Raw genomic sequence first — 21,723 nt, 5'->3', positions numbered from 1 at the left:
CAATCTCTTTCTCTTCACAAGATTTTGGTTGAACCACTTGAAAGAAAACTAGACATGACACTTCTCTAAATAATGTAGCATACAGCTTCTAAGAATAAAATGTTTCCCTACACGTCCACAGTAACACACGTAAGAAAAATAAAAAATTCATTAATATCATTTAATATACAGTTCTTATTCAGTTTCCCCAATTGTTCTAAATAACATCTTCTTGAGAAAACATAGGTGATAAGCTCCTTGACATCGGTCTTGGCAATGATTTTTTGGATCTGACTCCAAAAACAAAGGTGACAAAATTAAAAAACAACAACAACAACAACAACAAATAGGACTATATTAAAAAACAATCTGCACAGCAAAGGAAACCATTAACAGAATGAAAATGCAACCCACTGAATGGGAGAAGATATTTCCAAATGATATATCCAAGGGCGCCTGGGTGGCTCAGTTGGTTAAGCGACTGCCTTCGGCTCAGGTCATGATCCTGGAGTCCCGGGATCGAGTCCCGCATCAGGCTTCCTGCTCAGCAGGGAGTCTGCTTCTCCCTCTGACCCTCTTCCCTCTTGTGCTTTCTGTCTCTCATTCTCTCTCTCTCTCAAATAAATAAATAAAATCTTTAAAAAAATGATATATCCAATAAGGGGTTAATATCCAAAATATATAAAGAACTTATACAACTCAATACCAGAAAAACAATCCAATTAAAAATGGGCAGAAGACATGAATAGATATTTTTTCAAAGAAGACACACAGATGGCCAACAGACATATGAAAAGATGCTCAGCATCAGTCATCATCAGGGAAATGGAAATCAAATTCACAATGAGATATCACCTCTACCTGTCAGAATGCCTATTATCAAAAAGATAAATAACAAGGGTTGGCAAGAATGTGGAAAAACAAGGACCCTCATGCACTTTGGTGGGGATGTAAAGTTGGTGTAGTCACTATGAAAAACAGTATGGAGGTTCCTCAAAAAATTAAAAATAGAACTACCAATGAACCAGCAATTCCAGTACCATGTATTCATCTGAAGAAAATGAGAACACTAATTTGAAAAGATATACATGCCCTTTGTTAATTGCATCATTATTTACAATAGCCAAGATATGGCCCTAATCTTTAGCGTCCACTGCTGGATGAATGGATAAAGAAGATTTGGAACACAGAGAGGAGGTGGATGGGGGGATGGGTGAAATAGGTGAAGGGGAGTAAGGGTACACTTATCATGATGAGCACTGAGTCATGTACAGAAATTGTTGAATCACTATATTATACACCTGAAACTAATACATCATTAATTATACTGGAATTAAAAATTTTTTAGAAAAAGAAGATTTGGTATACACACACACACACACACAATGGGGGACACTACTCACCCATAAAAAAATGAAATCTTGCCATTTGTGACAACAAGGATGGAACTAAAAGGTATTATGCTATGTGAAATAAGTCAGACAAAGACAAATACCATATGATTTCACTTATATGTGGAATCTAAAAAAAAACAAATGAACAAACAAAACAAAACTCATAAATACAGAGAACAGCACAGTGCTAGAGAGGAGAAGGCGAAATGGGTGAAGGGGGTCAAGAGGTACAAACTTCAATTATAAAATAAATAAGTCATGGGGATGTAATGTATAGCATGGTGACTATAGTCAATAATACTGTCGTGTATACTTGAAAGTTGCCAAGAAAGTAAATACTAAAATTTAATATCACTAATCATAAGAAAACAATCAGACATTCTACAGGTAGAGACATTTTGGAAGATAATGTAGTATTCTTATAAAAAATGTTTAACTGAATAAAATCAAAAAATAATCAGACACTCTATGTGTAACACATTGTGAAATGTAATTGGCATGGGACTTTTTAAAAAGTCAGTCATGGGAAACAAAAAAAATTCAAGGAAAATTTTTTCTGTAATTCTGTATGGTGATGGTTGGTAACTAGACTTATTGTGATGATCATTTCACAGTGTATATAAATATTGAATCATTATTTGTACACCTGAAACTAATATGAAACTTAATATAGTGTCATAGTTCAATTATACCTTAATAAAAAATAACAAGAAAGGAAGGCAGGCAGTAAGAAAGGAAGGCAGGCGAGGAAAGAAAGGGGGAAAGAAAGTGAACGAGAGAATGAAAGAGAGAAAGAACAAAAGAATGAAAGAAAGAAGGAAAGAAGAGAAGAGAAGAAAGTCTTCTTGGTTTTGATCCAGTATCCAAAATTAACATAGTAGACTGAATTGTTATGTTTCTTTTAATCTGAGACAATCCCCTTAACTTGGTTTTGAATTTTTTTTGTTTCCCATGACTGACTTTTTAAAAAGTCCCACGCCAATTATGTTTCACAATGTGTTACACATAAAGTGTCTGATTATTTTGTGATTTTATTCAGTTAAACATTTTTTATAAGAATACTATATTATCTTCCAAAATGTCTCTACCTGTAGAATGTCTGATTGTTTTCTTATGATTATATTCAGATGAACCAGTTTTGATAAGAATATTACATCCATGATATTATATATTTCTTATCACGTCAGATCAAGAGGCATGTGGAGTTATCCCACTATTAGTGATATTAAATTTTATCACTTGGTTAAAGTGGTACTTATCAGATAGTTCTGTTGTAAAGGCACATTTTCTTCTTTAAAATTTTTAAGTAATGTGTGGAGTGATACTTTTGAGACCATGTAAATATCCCGTTCCCCAACAATCTTAAACTCAGTGGTATTAGCATTCACTGATGACCTTTGCCTGAATCATCGTGATGCTGGGGAGGCAAAATTGTGGCTTTCTCACTAAACTGTACAATTAAAATGGGTGAAATTGTGCTCGCTTCGGCAGCACACATACTAAAATGGGTGAGAATTATGGTATGTAAATTATACTTCAATAAAACTGTTTTTTTAAATTAACTCAATAACATGCAATCTGTATTTAGTCCATTCCTTCTAGCATATTTTTTCTGCCAAGAAATGACTGACAGCTGAAACATTTTATAAATGAGGCAAGGTATTCAGGATCAGGGTAAGCTTAATAAAAATGCTCTGTTGAAATTTTCTTAATTGTGGTTCTCTAATTCTATCATTCTCTCCGCAATTATTAGCTGGCACACTTCTATAAAGGCTTTTCCCTGCACTTCCCATTTCTCTCTCTCTCTCCTTCCCTCTCCCCACTCTATCCCCCTCCTCCTCCCTCTCCTATCACTGCAGATTCATGGATTTCCCCCCCTCAGTGTATTCTAATAATCCATTACTGGATTTGCCATTTGTGATGGCAAATTCTTTTTGATGTTCAAACCATCTTAATTTGGCCAATAGAAGCCCATTCAAGCACAATCTTGTGTCCTGATATAACACCATTAGTTTTGAACAATCTATTTCCTTGTATGAAAAGTTCCTGGGGTGCCTGGGTGGCTCAGTCGGTTAAGCATCTGACTCTTGATTTCTGCTCAGGTCATGATCTCAGGGTCCTGAGATCAAGCCCCAGGTCAGGCTCTGTGCTGAGCATGGAGACTACTTAAAATTCTCTCTCCCTCCCTCGCCTTCTCCCCCCCCCCCATGCTTGTACTCGCTCTCTCTTTCTCTCTCTAAAAAAATAAAAATAAAAAATAAAAAAGTTCCAAACTCACCCTGTACATTCCCTGCCTGAAACCTGAGATTAGACATTTCCCAGAGAAGCCTTGGTTATTTTTAATGGGAATGGTTTTTAGAAACCAAGATTTAAGTGCTTGATGTGCTGTTCATTGCTACTGGGGTTAGTCATTGCTTCTTGGCCCTTTCTAGAAACAGAACAAGGGAACAGGAAGTCATACGAATATTTGCATCAAATTTACAATACAAACAAAAAAGAAGGAACAGAATAGTATCTTCTATTTTATCTTGTCTTCCATTATCATCACTATCCTTTATGCTTCTGCTTTATCCTACAATATATAGGATGGCAATATCATTATATTAGAATATATATAAATGTAATATAGTATAATTCTGAAACTAAAAATAACCTATTAAGACAGTTTAAGATTTCTTAGCAGTTCTTTCTGTCCTTAAATTATATACTAGTAAGAATGTACTATCAAGAATGCCATGTTCAAAAGTTATCTGAGCTGGATGATGTTATAGTTACACAGGTTTGTTTGGTTTCAGTTTGTATGTATTCAATTTTAGCATTTGTCTTTCTTCCCAGTATTTTTGGCTTAATTCTAGTTTTTGAGCATTTAAACTTTTATGTGGGCCAAAAATCAAAACTATATTAAGAGGTATACATAGAGAAGTCCTGCTTCTGTCCCTATCTCCCCCACCTCATTCCTATACAGCCCCTATTTTCATTAGTTTCTAGTTTATTCTTACTGTGTTCCATTTTATAAAAACAAGCAATTACAGTTCTTCAGAATTAATGTATACATACTGTAAGTTAAGTAATACCCCTATAACCAAGCTCTCATTTGAGGGTGGTCATGGTGCACAAAACCTGACTTGTGTCACATTTTCTACTTGCAGTAACAGATAGCTTCACATACAAATAAACTCCCACCTGAATTCCGATTAATCCACTGTAGAGAGTCCATATGAGCATTCAGGATCTTGCAGATCTGCTGAAGCTAAAAACACATACAAAATTTTTAATTACGATAATCCTGATATGGTAAACAAACATAAAAAAATTGAAATTAGGAAGTGACTTTTCATTTCTTTTGGTAAGAAATGGACTGAGGATATATAAAGTATTAATGGCATTTTTTGCTATTTCATATTTGTAATGTTCATTACATCTTTCTATTATTTCAATCTAACTATTTTGTAACTGTCAAGAATTTGATTCCCGTAATTCAGTAAGACACTGACTACTACAGTACAAATATAAGTTAAAAAAACACTAAGAGACATTTCACAAGACACAAAATTCATATAAAATTTAAAATACTACTTTTTTCAACCAAATCAGCAATTTTTTGTTGAGGTATAATTGACAAATAACATTCTATTAGTTTCAGGCATATAACGTAATGGTTTGCTATTTGTATATATTGCAAAATGATCACCACAATATGTCTTGTTAACCTCTATCACCATATGTAGTTAAAAACGTTTTTCTCTTGTGATAATAACATTTAAAGATCTAATCGCTTAGCAATTTTCAAATATGCAATACAGTATTAACAATAGTCGCCATGCTGTACATGACATCCCCATAACTTATTTTATACCTGAAAACTTGTACCTTTTGACCACCTTCACTCATTTCACCCACCACCCAACCCCTGCCTCTGGCAACCACCAATCTGTTCTCTGTATCTATGAGCATGTATTTTTGGTGTTGGTGTTTTTAAATTCCACACATAAGTGTGATCATATGGTATTTGTCTTTCTCTGTCTCACTTATTTCACTTAGCATAATGCCCTCAAGGTCCAACCATATTGTTGCAAATAGCAAGATTTCCAAGTCAGCAATTTTTAATAAATGGTAATACTCAGTTGTCAACTGTGTGGAGAAAATAGGTACATTCTTCTACATCCTATAGTAATAAAAATTGACCCAACCCTTCAAAATGTAGATTTTTACAATATATATCAACAGTCTTAAAATATTCATACCTTTTAACTCAATATATTCTACTTCTAGGAACCTATCCAGAGGAAATAATCAGATCTAAACATAACTGGTCAGTACAGAGTAGCTGTATAATGGCAAAAAATTGGAAACAGTCTCTCCACCAATTTAAAACAGTAATTCAATATATTATGGTAAAGTCACCTCTAATGAAATACTATAAAGTCATAAATATTTTCAAAGATTTCCAGTTTTCAAAGAATGCTTAAAATTTTGAGAAAACACTGCGAAAGAATATGAAATGAAGACAGAATACAAAACTCCATGTACGTATGCTTTCAATGCTATTTAAAACAAAAGGAGAATTATTACCAGCATAGCAAAAAGACTTGGAAAAAATATAGCAATATCTTAGCAGGGTACTGGTAATAGAGGTGATTTAATTTTCTTCACAGATTTCCGTGTTTTCCAAGCTTAACACATTGAGTAAGTATATGTATTAACTTTGTAATGAGACACACTAGACAGTTAAAATTTTTTAGAATACTTTTGAAGACTATTCTAGTAAAGTCCAGGATAATAATGAAAGTAGGAGGCAATGAAAATGTTACCACACTTAACAGTGTGTAATGAAAACAGAAATTTCGTGTATTTTAACATAACAAATAGAAATACAACTTGTAGTAGGAACAATGAGTTTTCGTAAGAAAATGTAACTGAAGACCACATACCACAATATGGATCTGCTTAATAAAAATTTTAGGTGTTAGGTGGTCTCTCCCATCTCCCCCACACTTCCCTACCCTCTACCCCATCCCCTACCACCGCCCCTGCATACAAACAGTAAAAATAAACAGGTAAATCCCAACATTGTGAATACTGTTAAACACTGTGGCTATTTTTCTGCCCTGGTGTATGGCCCACAGTAAGGAAGCTTTGTTGATCTGGTGACAATAAATTATCTTCAAGAATATTATTGTTCAGCAAATGTTTTCTCTGCTTCTTGCACAGTGATTTATGCTATCTGAGAAAAGAGATGAATTGTTGCTCATCTCTTGCTTCTTTTGCCCTGCTATCGAGCAGCAATTATCTTTAATTCACGGGTCTTAAACATCTCAATCACCCTTGTGAGGAAAAGCAAAAACAAAAGACTCACACCACTTACTCCCCACTACCAAAAGAAAACAATCCCAGGCTAAGTAGAAAAAAAGGGTAAGGATAGGATTACAGTCCCTTTTTACTTACTCTGTTCAGAAGGCTTTCTTATTTTATTTCAACACAGAGAGACTAGATTTCGGCTCTGCCTCGTGTCTAAATCTGCATGTGTTTATTTATGCATAAAAATTCTTTTATAAAATAACTGTGGACTTTATAATCACAATGGTGAGCTAATACTCCATAAAAAGAAAACTTATATTCTGTCAACTCTTGATCATCTATGTGAACACAAGGAGATGGCAGCATGGATAATCCCAGACTAATTTATATTTGTCTTTGTTCAGTTTTAGATTCACCCAAAGTAGAGAATGGCATAATTTTTATAGCTAGAGGGGACTTCAAGATCATTTAAGTCCACCTTTGACATTTTGCAAAAGAAGGAGCTAAGATCCAGAGAGATTAAGTGACTTAAATAAAATTCTAAGGCTTTCTCAATTATACCATGCTGTCTCTTTATAATTAAAAAAGCTAGTAATGTGTACATAGATAAAGAACTGTCTGTATGACTGGACAAAGAGCTTACTAAAGAATAATCACGATATATATTCTTTGTCCTCACCTACCCAGATCCTGGCCCCACTCTGAATTATACTCAACAGACAGAGAGTACAATGGGAGTTCCTACAATGGGAGAGCCCTCTTACCATTACTGCCAGGGAGTGAGAGAGGGGAAAAAGGAGAACTCCCATTTCGTTGCTAAGACAATTGGGAAAGGTAGAGGAAAATAAGCTCTTTAATTAGAGCATAGATAAAGGGGAAAAGTACCAATCCTTTCTTATGGCCAAATTAATTCAAAACATCTCAACTCTCTAATTGGAGCTTCAGGTTTATTTTCCCATGCTAAAATACACTGACATTATGAGGTAGGTAGATTGTACGAGGCAGGTGGAAACCTAATAACAACCGCTAACAAAGTTTCTATGGAAAAATATATTTTAAGACTCAAATAGTTGACCTATCAAACTTTTAAGACATAACCCAGTCATAAGTTAAGGATTGCCTGGATATACCTGATAAACCCAAACATATATACTCACAATTATATGAATCCATAGAAAAACAGGTAAAAGGAAGAATGAATTAGCCAATAAGTAAGGGAACAGAAAAGTAAGTACAGGGACATATTTAGCTATGTGAAGAACAGGGAGAAAACCCTGAACATTTAAGGAAGAAAGTCGTCTTTTTTTTTTTTTTTACCCTCCTGAGGATAATCACAAAAAACTCAAACTTTTCTGCTCCTAAATCTTTCCTGCCCCACTTAACCATACCCCAAAGTTCGTATCTGTAGAGGCAGGTAAGGAGCACAAGAAGACAGGAGAAAGCAACTAGCTAAAGGAACTCACAGAATGCTAATTTCACACTAAAATCTTGGTTGACTAAAGAGATAAAGCAGTTTACACACCGGGTCAGTAGTGTCAGCAGGACTTCCAAATGTATTCAGGTGCTCGATAATGTCCTTGAGATCTTGGGCCATTCGTTTCAGCTGAGCATCTATATTTTCTGCTAATTTGTAACTGAAAAAGCAGGTAAAATAAAGAGATTAACAAGAAATGCTTTCGCCGCTATGTCTCGTTACTGATGTACAAAGATGATCCCGCCAGCTGGATTTTCACCAACTCCCCCTGCCTTATAAGTAGGTCTCGGTTATGACAAATGGCACATTTTTATGTAGGCGGCATTCATGACCTTATTATGACCATATTCTAAAAAGACTCCATAGGTGAAGGCTTTTAAGCATCTCGGCATTTTTTATAATCACCTATTTACCCTCTGGATAATGTCCTGGGGAGCTCTGAAGCAACGAAACTCTTTTTAGCTCTTACAATGAACTCATAAGACATTTAGCTACATAAGAAGTTACTCGGTGTTTAGGAGTATTCAATAAGTGCTGAGATGTCTTCAATGATTTTAAATACGTAAATTTTCAAAGTAAAACCTTATATAAATATACTCCATCATCCAACAAAAGATGTTTTGAGAAATGAGTTTAACAATAATCAAAGGCAGATAAATCTGCTAAGTTCATAGCAAATATTAGTTGGCTACATTCTCAAGATTTCCACCTGAACTATTTACACACATACATACATACACACTTAACCTAGTCAATAATAGGTTTATGAATTAAAGTGATCAGAGTTTTTCAACCTTAATGTCTATAAAGATTAAAGGATTCAATGAGATTTATTGATAACTACCTATTGCCTTTCTGTCCCAGAGTATTTAAAGGTAATTGGTTGCCTTGATTGGTGAAGATCCTACTACAGATTCCATCACAATATAAATCTGACTACATAAAAACAGTTGGAAAGAACTGTTTCATTATTCCTTCAAACTACAGTTAGGTACTCATGGCCAAAAGTGTAAGTCTCTAGGTTTCAAAAAATGATAGAATGCATAGAAAGCAATGCAAAGAAAAAAAAAAAAGATTCACAAAGGCCGAAATACAAAAGCAGAAATAGAACTAGGATCCATACAGATTAGCCTTACTTACCATATTTAATGCACCTACAAAAAAGTTAATTTGCAAGCCTTTAGAAAATAAGCTCAGTCTTAACTCACTAATAATCCAGTACCAAAGGGAGTCTGATTTGGTCTCAGTCTTTTTATGTAGCACATTCAGACAAGTTTTCCTAATAATATTTTATTATTTGGCCTGATTACCAAATTCCAGTTCCGGAGAGATAAAGTTACTGTGGGGACACTTGATAATATTATCAACAAAAAGACTGAATCTCTCACACACACACACACACACACACACACACACACACACACACGAAAAAATATATTCAGCCCAAGACATTGACAAAATCATTCCATTTTTGAAAGCTATGCAGTCTGCCCCCAGATTAACAAATTGCCTTTAAAATAGCCAATGATTTATCACTGAAGCAACTGCATGAACATTAGGTTTAAGAGAGTCAATATAAACAGGAGACCATAAATATCCCACGATACTATGACACCACACACATAAAACTTGTACTTCTAATTTAAGAACAAACTTGACAAATATAAAAACTTTACAGTGCTCATGTATAAGCTTGAGATTAATAAGTGTACAAAATGCTATAAAACAAAACTGCCAGAATGATTACTTCATTTTCAAGCATCCTGAAAAGTTAAACGGAAAACACCCAAATAAGTTGATAAATGGCAACTACAAGAATTCGTCCTTTTCTACCAATTTTTATTCCCTGCCCTTCAATTCTATTTTTTCCCTTTTTTTGGAAGTAGCTAAGTTTTGTCCCATTCCTTGATCTTTACTCAGTTACTTACGTCTTTCCATGCTCCTCATCTGCATGCTGCAGATAAGCAGACCCACTCTGGTCCTTCACAAACTCCTCTAAAGGGGTCAAGAGATCTTCCAGTTCCTTCTGCTGTGACAGGATAAAATCCAATTCTTGTTCCAGCCTAAAAAAAAAAAAAAAAAAGTCAATGGAAGGGCCGATGAAAGGAATTTGGAGGGTCAAAATAAATGTCAAAAACTACAACAAGGAAAAAAGAATGGACAAAGAAATAGATCTTTAATCTTTCAACCTAGGGAGTCTAAGGTTCTACCTCCGCTGATCCAGTTTCACTTTTTCCACTTCTCCATGTAAAGTAGTAATCTATAAAGGAAAACAAGAATACGATAATGTAAATATTTGAATTTATGTTGTAATTTTAAGCCAATATTCATTTTCTCATATACACTTCAAATATGAACAATTTCCTAATTCAGGACACTCATTACAAAGGAAAATGCTTTTCAGTTGATCACCGATATTGGGATAGAAAATTAACCACAAAACACAGGTCTGTGTACAATGCAGGGAGATTAATGAGACTTTGAAAATACTTGTACAATACAGCTAAATTAATGAAACTATCTTCTTACCTTCTCACCATTTTCAATCAATGTACGGTCCCAAGCATTGACCTGAGCGGACTGGTGAAGAAAGTACTTCTCTTGATCCTCTAAATCAAGGCTCCATTTGTTTATCAGACCCTCCAGCTGACCATATGTCATCACGGGAGTTACAATTGCACTAAAAAAAGGACACAGTAAGATCATATGATCACATTTTTAAAAGTATAACTGTATTTTTTAAATGAATAACATAGGAGGAGTTAGAGAAGAAAATATCACATGAGTTTTTCAGACCTGCTCCCCAACAAAACCAGCAGAGGTGGTCAAGATTATTTTAAAAACAACCATTTCAAAATCTTTGGAAATTACCCTAAAGGAATATAGCAAACCAAAAAAAAAGATCTATTAAGAAATCTACCAAATTTCAGTAAGAACAGCTAAAGTCTGTGCCACAGCTGCTCCCTTCCTTTGCCCTCAGCTCAGCATGATGCAAGCTCCACCTTGGGTGCATGTGGCCACAGATAGGACTCCCTCCCCCCATAACTTTTAGTCAAAATGATCCATTCCCAATCTAAGTAGCATCCACAAAACAGAGTAGGCAGCTGATCTTCCATCCCCCACTGGGCAGAACCAAGCAGAACTCTGATTCCCCTACTAGGTAGTATCAAATAGGCTAAGCAGGTAGCTGATTTTCCAGCCCGTGACTGGTAGAACCAGGCAATGCTCTGATTCCTTTGCTGGGGCAGTGTCAGCAGGGCTGAGCAGAGAGGTAATCACCAATTCTCTGCTCAGTAGAGGCAAGTAGTGTTCTCTTTTCTCTACCAGGGTTCTGTCAGCAAAGGCCAGAGACAAGATAAATCTAAACACCCACCCAGCGGCAGTAAGAGTTAATAAAGCAGAGCGAGAAAGGATTAGTTACCGTTAGGCTTCACCGCTTGTCTTCAGTGTCAGTGGGACCCAATGGGGAGCTTAACCTCTATACCCACCTGGCATCACTGAGACTGAACAAAGTAATGCAAACTGGAGCTAGTAAGGACTCCACTTCCCACAACCCGGGTGTCAGCAAGGCTCAGTGCGGAGCTTAACCTCCACACCGACTGGAGAAATCAAGACTGAATGAGGCAGGGCAAAGCAGGGCTAGTCAGCACTCTGACCCCCTTTCTCTGCAAAGCCTGTGTCAGTGAGACCCAGGAGGGAGCTAAGCTTCCATACCAAACCAGCATCAAAAGGTTGAAGGAAGTGATAAAAGGCAGAATAGTTGATATCCTGCTTTCTCACTCCTTTTGTGCCAGTGGTGCCCCAAAGGAAGTTGAAATGCTGCCTCTACCCTGCAGCAACTAAGCAGTATGAGTTAGTACCCCACTTCCTCTTGTTCTGGGGTCCCAGGGACCCAGCTGAGGGCTGAGCTTACATCCCCACTTGAGGCAATGAAGTGGTATGACCCATTGCCCCACTTTCATGGGGAATGAATCAGCAGGGCTGAGGGGGTAGCTGAACTTCCATACCACTCACGTGCACTGAGGCTTTACTTGTACTGGGGTGGTATGGGCAGGGTCTAGTAGGAAGCTGAAGATACAAACATGCCCAACCCTTGTACTACACCCCAACAAAAGGATTACTTGATTTGAAAAAAAGACTCCCCTAACATAATAGACATAAATGTCCAGAATACAACTGAAAATTATCTGTCCTATCAAGAACCAGGAAAATCACAACTCAAAAGAGAAAAGACAATCCAAAGGCACTGACAGTGAGAGGTATCTAGACATTGGAATTCTCTGAAAAGAATTTTAAAGCAACCATCAAAAAATACTCCAATAAGCAATTATGAATTCTCTAGAAACAAATGAAAACTAGAAAATCTCAGCAAAGAAACCGGTTATGAAAAACAATCAAATGGAAATTATAGAACTGGAAACTAATATAACTGAAATAAAAAGCTCACTTAGAGGGTTTGATACTAGAGTGAAGATGACAAAGGACAGAATCAACAAACTTGAGAGTAGATCAATAGAATTTACAGAACAGCAAAAAGAAAAAGACACAAAAAATGAAAAAAAATCTAAAGAACCTAGAGGACAATAATAAAAGAGGTAACATTTGTACCATCAGAGGATGATAGATTAGAGAAGAAAAGAGAAAATGGGATTGAAAAAGTATTCTGAAAAATTAAGGCAAGGGCGCCTGGGTGGCTCAGATGGTTAAGCGTCTGCCTTTGGCTCAGGTCATGATCCCAGGGTCCTGGGATCGAGTCCCGCATCGGGCTCCCTGCTCCTTGGGAGCCTGTTTCTCCCTCTGCTTCTCTCTTTCTCCCTCCCTCTCTCTCTCTCTCCTCCTCTGTCTCTCATGAATAAATAAATAAAATCTTAAAAAAAAAAAATTAAGGCAAAAACTTTCCAAATTTGGCAAATGACATAAATCTACAAATTCAAGATGCTGAGCAAACACCAAACAGAATAACTCAAAGAAATCAGCACTAAGACACATAATACTTAAATTTCTGAAAACTAAAGATAAAGAAAGAAAAAAAATCTTGAAGGTAGCCAGAGAGAAACAACACATTACTTAAAAGGTAATACCAATTCGAATGACAGCATATTTCTCATCTTAAACCATGGAGGCTAAAAGAAAGTGTCACAACATGTTTCAAGTACTGAAAGAAAAAAAAAAAACTGTTGACCACAACTTCTCTATCTGGTGAAAATGTCCTTTAGAAATGAAAGGAAAACAAAGATAGTCCCTTGCAAGATTTTTTTGTTGCTGGCAAACCTATCCTCGAAAATTGGCTAATCAGGAAAAAAAAAATTAAAACAGAAGAAGGCTTGGAACTTCTTAAAGGAAAGTCAAAATGAACAAAAAGGATAAATATAATAGACTATCCTACTTCTCATGAATTTTTTAAGTCATATTTGATGGCTGAAGCAAAAGGTATAACACCACATAATGTGGTGTTCAATGTACACAGAGAAATACTTGAGACAATTAAACTTAAAAGGTAAGAAGAGTTAAGGGAGCTAAATGGAATTACCAAAGTGGTAAAATGTCAACATGACTAGACTATTAGAAGTTACATATGTATACTGTAATACCTAAAGCAACTAGTAAGAAAATTATACAAAGCAATATACTCAGAAACACTATAAAAATAGAAAATGGAATCCTAAAAAAATGTTTGAGTATCCCACAGGGAAATTAAAAAACAAAAGAAAAACAAAAACAGAAGTAACAAAAGACAAATAATAAAAGAGCAGACTTGAGCCCTAACATATCAGTAATTAGCTTAAATGTAAATGTGCTAAATATACCAACTAAAAGGCAGAAATTGGCAGAGTGGATAAAAATTATGATCCATCCATATGCTATCTACAAGAAACTCATTTCAAATACAAAGACACAAACAGGTTGAAAAGTAAAGCAATGGAAAAAGATATACGCGCAAGAATAAATTTTTAAGAGATGGCTATATTAATACCAAATAAGGTCACTTCCTTAGAGCAAAGAAAATTACCAAAGAGGGACATCGCATAATGATAAAGGAATCAAAGCGCCAGGGAAGGCCAACAATCCTAAACGTGTAGGCGACCAAATAGCAGAACCTCAAAAGACGAAAAGCAAAACAGATAGAGCAAGGTAGAAACAGAGGATTTCACAATTCTAGTTGGGGACTTCAAACTGCCACTCTCCACAACTAAAAGAAGTAATAGAGAGAAAAGCTGCAAGGATACAGATCTAAAAATACAATGAAGTAGGAACTCATCATCATATATAAAACACTCCACCCAATAGCAGAAAACACAACTTTCAGGTGCCCGTGGAACAGCCACCAAGAAAGACTCTAACTTCATTATAAAACGAACCTAAACAAATACAAAATGACTCAAGTCATACACAGCATGTTCTCCAACTATAATAGAATCAAATTAGAAATCGATATTGAAAGAAAACAAGAAAATCTGCAAGCACTTGGAAATTAAACAACATACTTCTAAATAATTTATGGGTTAAAGAGGAATTCATAAAGGCAATTTGAAAAGTAGACAGAATTGAATGAAAAGGAAAATAAAACATAATAGAACATGTGGTACACACAGGGGCACTTGGGTGGCTCAGTAGTTTAAGCGTCTGACTTCGGCTCAGGTCATGATCTCAGGGTCCTGGGATCAAACCCCACGTCAGGTTCCCCGCTCAGCGGGGAGTCTGCTTGTCCCTCTCCCTCTGCTCCTCCCCCCACTCATGTGTTCTCTCTCTCTGTCTCTCCCTCGCCCTCTCTCTCTCCACTAAATAAATGAAATCTTTTTTTTTTTTTAAAGGACGTGGTACAGAGCTAATGCAATGGTGAGGATATTTATAGCATTAAATGCTTACATTAGGAAAGGGGAAAGGTCTCAAATCAATAATCTAAGTTCATACCTCAAGAAACCAGAAGAAGAGCAATATGAACCCAACACAATCAGAAGGAAAGAAATAATAAATAGTAGATATCAATGCAACTGAAAACGAAAACAATAGAGAATAATCAGTGAAACAAAAGCTACTTCTTTGGGAAAGAATGAATAAAATTGATAAAAGAAAGGTACAGAACACCAATATAAGAAATGAAACAGCTATTAAAAGCGCGAAGAGCAAATACTACAAACAACTTTATAGTCATAAATTCGACAACTTAGAAAACCAAACCAATTCCTTGAATACCACACACTACTAAAACTTATCAGAGATGAAACAGATAATGAATAGTCCTAGAACCATTAAAGAAATTGATTTGTAACTTAAAACCTCCCAAAAAAGAAATACCCAGGCCCAAAGGTTTCACTGGAGAATTCTGCCATACATTTAACAATTTTTTATACAATTTTATACAATTCCTTCTATAAAACAGAAGAGGATACTTCCCAGATCATTTTGTGAGGCTAGTATTATTCACATATCAAAAATGAAGACAGACTAAAAAATGAAAGAAAACAAAACTATGGACTAATCTCTCTCATGAACTTAAATATAAGTCCTCAAGCAAAATACTAGCAAACTAATCTAAAAATGTATAAAAAAATTATACACCATGACCAAGTCGAATTTATCCTATGTATGTAAGGCTGCTCAACATCTGAAAATCAATCAGTGTAATTCACCATATCATTAAGCTAAAAAGGAAAATTCCTAAAATATTGTATCAATTGAGGCAGAATAAACATTTGACACAAATATGTCTGACTGATTTTTGACAAAGGTGTAAAAGTATTTCAATGGAGGAAGTTGAAGACTGCCTTTCAACAAATGATGCTGGAAAAATTGGACACCCAAGACAAAAAAAAAAATGAACCTTGCTCTAAAACTCACACTTCATACAAAAATTAACTCAAAGTGGTTCCTGATTTAAATGCAAAATGTAAAACTGTAAAATTTTTAGAAAAAAACAGAGAATCTTTGGTATCTGGAGTTAGGCAAAGATCTCCTAAACTTGACATTAAAACATGGTCCATTAAAGGAAAAATTGATAAACTAGACTTCATCGATTAAAAGTTTTTGTTTGGCAAAGTACCCTCTTAAAAAGACAAAAGGACAAGTTACAGATTTAGAGAAAATATTTATGAACCACATATCTGACAAGACTGAACCTAGAATATATAAAACTCTCAACACTTGAAATTAAAAAAAGAAATTCAAGTAGAAAACAGACAAAAGACATGACATAAACAGACATGTCACCAAAGAGGATATGCTGGTGGCAGATAAACACATAAAAAGATGCTCAACATCATGAGTCATCAGGGAAATGCAAATTAAAACCACAATGAGATAACATTTCACATCTATTAGAAGGGCTAAAATAAAAAATTGTGACAACACCAGATCCTGGGGAGAAGGTGGACAAGCTGGATCCCTCATACATTGCTGTCAAGTGTGTAAAATGGCACAGCCACTCTGGAAAAGAATTTGGCATTATCTTAAAAAAAAAAAAAAAAGCAACAATTCTACCACCCAGTAACTGCACTCTGGGCATTTATCCCAGAGAAATGAGAATTACATTCACACACAAAAAAAACAAAACCAAAAACAAAACAAAACAAAAACAGCTTTATTCATAATAGCCAGAAACTGGAGACAACTTAGAAGTCCATCAACAAGTGAACTATAGTACATCCACAATACCATGGACTACTACTCAGAAATAAAAAAGAACAAACTATTGATGCACATGACAAACTTATCTCAAGGAAGTATGACTAAAAAAAAAAAATAATGCCCAAAGATCACACAATATAGGATTTATTTCTGTAACATTTTTAAATGTCAAGATTATAGAAATGGAGAACAGATTCATTGTTGCCCAGGGTCAGGGAAAGGAGGGATTGGTAGTAAGTGTGGCTATAAATGGGCAACAGGAAGGATCCTCATGATGATAGAACTGTTCTATCTTGATTGTATCACTGTACCAATAGCATTGCAATATGTTATTATTGGGAGATACTAGGTAAGGGACACAGAATTTTTTGTATTATTTCTTAGAAGCACATGTGAATCTACAATGGTCTCAAAATAAAAGGTTTAATTAAAAAAAAACAATTAGAGAAGAACATGGCATAGATTCTAAGAATATAGCCTCTGGAGTTCAACTGCCTGAATTTTAATCCTGGCTCTACCATTACCAGGGGCACAGTATAAAATTTCTACGTGCTCCAGTTTTCTCATCTATAAAATGGGAACAAAAATAGCACCTACCTCATAGAGTTATTGTGAGGATTAAATGACATGATGTTTGTAAAGCACTGTCACATTGCTAAACATATAGTAATTGCACAGTAAATGTTAGTTGTTATTAGTAATAGTAATAATCATATTATGATGGTAATAAAACAAAGGTGTGCTATTAATCGTTCCACTTCCTAAGCTACAGAAATCCTTTATCTGCTCCTTCGACTGAGTCATTTACCTAACTTTCAAACACTATCCTAAAGCTATACAAGCAAATTATACCTTGTGCATGATAAACAAAATGAAATTCACGCAAATTTTCAAGGAAACAGGCTTACTTAACAGTCGAAGTAAATGGCAGGGAATTAATACCGACTGGAACAATGTTATTAATCCCAGATGATGTCAGTGACCTTAGGTTGAAGGTAAAGCCACTGGTGGTTGTGGTAGTAGTGGTGGTGGTGGTGACAGTGGTGGTGGTCGTCGTTGATGCTGTAGCTGGAAAATAAAATGCAGGTTAGTAAGAAATGAGAGACTTACTTTATTTAGTCCTTGATCATTCAGGATAAAAGCTAGAGAAGCATTTTTTTAAAATGTGAGATTTAATTCAAAGTTGTGTGGATTAGCACTCAACACTGTTGTAACAGGAAGTGATATACAGCAGGCCAGACATCTGGATTAACTTTTCTGCTAAAAATTAAAAATCCTGGATGTGTGTGTAGAAAAAGAAAATTTACAACTTAACCAGACCTATAATCATTAAAGAAATTGAATCAAACCTCAAAACTCTTCCCATAAACAAACCTCCAGACCTAGATGATCTCACTGACGAATTCTACTAAACTTCTAAGGAGAGAATAATAACAATCTTATACAAACTCTGTACATACATATCTTTGCATACTTACATGAATATTTCTGTGTAATTAATTCCTAGAAATGAAATTGCTGGATCAAAGGGTCAGCATGCTATTAATTTTAATATATCTTGCCAAATTGCCCAACCAAAAAGATTTTGCCAATTTACATTTCTATCAGTAGGGCAGAGTCCCTGTTTCTCTATGTTAGAGCCCATACTGTTTCTCTACAATATAGCCCATACTAGGCATATATCTTCGCCAGTCTAATAGAAAGAAAGCCTCTCAAGGTTTCATCTACAGCCCAGACCTCTCTCTTATGTGTCTTTTTCCATTGTACACCTACTAGAAAACCTAGCCCTCTCTAGAGGACATCCTCACTATATTTCATGGCCTAACTCACATTCTTCCTTCCCCCATATTTGCCACCCACTTCTCTTCTACTCCATCATTATCCCTTGGTTTTCTGAACTTCCCATAGCACTTTTGGTTTTTCCTACACACTGAGCACTTAAAAATTCATAGAAAACTGTGGCTGGTGGGAACTGCAAATGTTTTCTTCTTTTTGGTTCTCTGTGTTTTCAAATGTTCTTGGTAATCAATAGATGCTGCTTCTGCAACAAGAAATTTGTTATAAAAATACATTACAACATGTACACAACTGTTTCTTTTACATGAGCCTTGCTTTCCCAATTAGCAATATTTTCAGGTTAATGGCCTTACTAGATAAATACATAAATCATGCTGCCTGCCAAAACATGCACAGCCTATACTGAGGGAAACTGGCCTACTCCATTCCTGCTGAGGGATCAAGCTCAGATACTCTTTCTTTATTCCAATAATTCTGTCCTTTGCTCCTAGTTCACAGTTGATTGGGACAAGGGTGGGCATCCAAAGTATGGTATCCATTTCATATACTACTGGCAGCCTATACAAGGGTCTGGCATAGATAGCTCTAGCCAAGCAGGGATAAAATAGGTCAGAATCTTATTTTCAAAAATTTAGAACTATGGAAAGAATCAGACTATAGGTAGAAATAGGGAAATATTTCCAGAAATATGGAATCAGACTGTAAGCAGAAATTTGGAAATATTCCCAAATGTGTAGAAAGAATCGGACAATAGGCAGGGGGCGTTGAAAGAACCAACAGAGGACAGATACGAAGTAGAATTAAGGAGTCTGAGCAAGTCAAAATTAAGAATAAGCTAAGGGGCAGCTGGGTGGCTCAGTCGGTTAAGTGTGTGCCTTCTACCTTCAGCTCAGGTCATGATCTCAGGGTCCTGGGATCCAGCCACATCAGTCTCCCTGCTTGGCGGGGAGTCTGCTTCTCCCTCTCCCTCTGCCCTGCCCACCCTCGTGCTTGTGCTCACGCATGCACTCTCTCTCAAATAAATACAATCTTAAAAAAAAAGAATAAGCTAAAATAGTAAGGTAGAAAAAGAGGTAAGAAAACCAATGGGAAGTCAGAAAAGAGAAGACTAAGGGAGAAGAGCAGAATTATGTCTATGCAATAGATTTAGGTCCCTAAAGCTGCCTTTAGAACAACTCTTAAATTCCAATTTCTTGAAAGTTCAGTGCCATGATAATACCTGTGTTAGATTTCCAAAAGATTCCATTTCCCTTTTGGCCACAAGAATCCTTACAAGAATTCCCTAATTCTTTGGGTTAGCCTTTGTGAGGGTGGAATGAACACCACAGGGAAAGAGCATACCCAGTCACAAAGGATTCCCTGGGGTCATTTATCACTCAAAACACTGGGAAGATTACAGATTGGATCCCACGTGGCATTCTTTACAATCCTATGTCATCACAATCTTCATCAGAGAATAAAAATCTTATCTGAAAAGAAACCCTTCCTCCAGAAATACTGAAACTTAATCACACTATGGAGACCCCTCCTTTATTGATTAATTCATTCAAACACTGTGTAACTACTACATTCAAGACAGAAAACAGAAAAACAATTAAGAAAAAGAAAGAGTCCTTCTTATAAAGCTTTTCTTCACTCAAAGTTGTTTTTTTTTTTTTTTTAAGTAATCTGTATTTCCTAGCATGGACAGATGTGCAAAGATGACATATAAGAAAACAGCAGATTCTAGGATTACATGTGTGTATATTTATAATGATCCCATTTTTGTAAAACAAATAAATTCAATATATGTTTATATGTGTTTGGAAAAAAAGGCTGGAAAGATAAACACCAAACTGTTCACTCTAGAGACAGTGAAATATGTATATATTATATAAACATGTGTGTATGATTTTTATAATAAAAAAAAGCAACTACCATCACTACCAAAATATCTCCACAAAGATGAAAAATACCTTTAGGAAATTAATTATCTGTCAGACTAAACATAAAAGAATCTTGAGTCATAAAAAAATGGTATGATTATTTTAACCTTTTTAAACAGTATTTATCTTTGTTCTTTATTTTTTACAGTATTTTAAAAAGGTATAAATTAGCTCTGGCATAGGAGATAATACTCAAATAACAGTATTTCAATTAATATCAAAAAAGCAATGGATTTAAGAACGAAAGTTTCCCCTCACAGTTTGATTTTGCAAGTTATGACTTTGGTCTAAACTAAATACAGTCAACTCTACATTATCTGTGTAGTAAAAAGGAAGCACAGTTCTATAAATAATACAAAATAACTGCATGCCACATTTGCATTTAAATAAATCTCATTCAGATGGTCTTAAAGATCGTAATATAAAATAGTGAAAACATCCTTTAAAACATCCTACTACCCAATTTTCCTATCCAAGCAAACATTTTCCATACAAAAGATATAAGACTGATAACAAGCAAGCGTCTCTTAAAACTTGCTGATTATACTTAGGGCAGAGAATAATCCCAAATGACAATAAATCTGCAGACACAGACACTTGAAAGCTGCCTACAAGGCTGATTTGTGAGGTGAAGAGTCTGAGCAAGTAAATATGCTTGGGGAGAAGGAAAGGTGAGTAGGGGAAAAAAACCAACGCTGGGTTAAGGGTGTCAAGTTGAGATACATCTGATGAGGAGATGGGTATATAAGATAATGGTAGATGGAATGGCCAGGAGGGATGGCTTAGTAGCAGAGGTACCAGTTTGCAGGAAGGAATTTGAGACCTAGCTGGGGAGGGGATGGGTTATGGCAGAGTCACCAAAGAGCCTGTCAATTCATATTTCAGTGACTCAACCCAGGGCTGAAAGAATCAGTTCTTTGTTCAGCATTTTACGGGGGGAATTATGGGATACGGTATTTGCAAATATGGTGACCTGTAAAGTCCTCAAGACACACTCTTCACAATTCTCATAGGTTGGCCAGTTGCCTAGTACACAGCAGAAACTCAGTTAAGCATCAGTCATGCAAAAGAATACATAAATAGATGGTGGAATCTCTGTTTAGGAATAATTACTTTAAATTTAAAAAAGAGTGACTTTTAATTTATACCAGGTTTGAGGAAAGATTTGTTCAGCCTTATGTAAACTTTTAAAATAAAACAAATAAGACTTTCTTAGAATGGAGTCTGACTT

The 21,723-nt window shown here is 35.6% G+C and overlaps 1 protein-coding gene across 13 annotated transcripts in view; it reads right to left on the bottom strand.

The window, feature by feature from the left end:
* Positions 1–21,723, bottom strand: part of NUP62CL (nucleoporin 62 C-terminal like) — a 93,664-nt gene that overhangs the window by 18,976 nt on the left and 52,965 nt on the right. For all 13 annotated transcript variants that reach the window (XM_073885755.1, XM_073885759.1, XM_073885749.1 and 10 more), the window contains 6 exons: positions 17,679–17,838; positions 10,675–10,825; positions 10,356–10,405; positions 10,074–10,208; positions 8,194–8,305; positions 4,557–4,623 (listed from right to left, as the gene is read on the bottom strand). In XM_073885755.1, the coding sequence (XP_073741856.1) occupies positions 4,557–4,623; positions 8,194–8,305; positions 10,074–10,208; positions 10,356–10,405; positions 10,675–10,825; positions 17,679–17,838 (675 nt within the window). The remainder of the gene's footprint in view (positions 1–4,556; positions 4,624–8,193; positions 8,306–10,073; positions 10,209–10,355; positions 10,406–10,674; positions 10,826–17,678; positions 17,839–21,723) is intronic.

Source organism: Callorhinus ursinus, unplaced genomic scaffold (assembly GCF_003265705.2).
Source record: "Callorhinus ursinus isolate GAN/ISIS: 27379988/994484 unplaced genomic scaffold, GSC_fseal_2.0 scaffold65, whole genome shotgun sequence".
NCBI lineage: Eukaryota > Metazoa > Chordata > Mammalia > Carnivora > Otariidae > Callorhinus > Callorhinus ursinus.
Note: the sequence above shows the minus strand (reverse complement) of the source record. Positions and strands in the feature narration are given on the sequence as shown.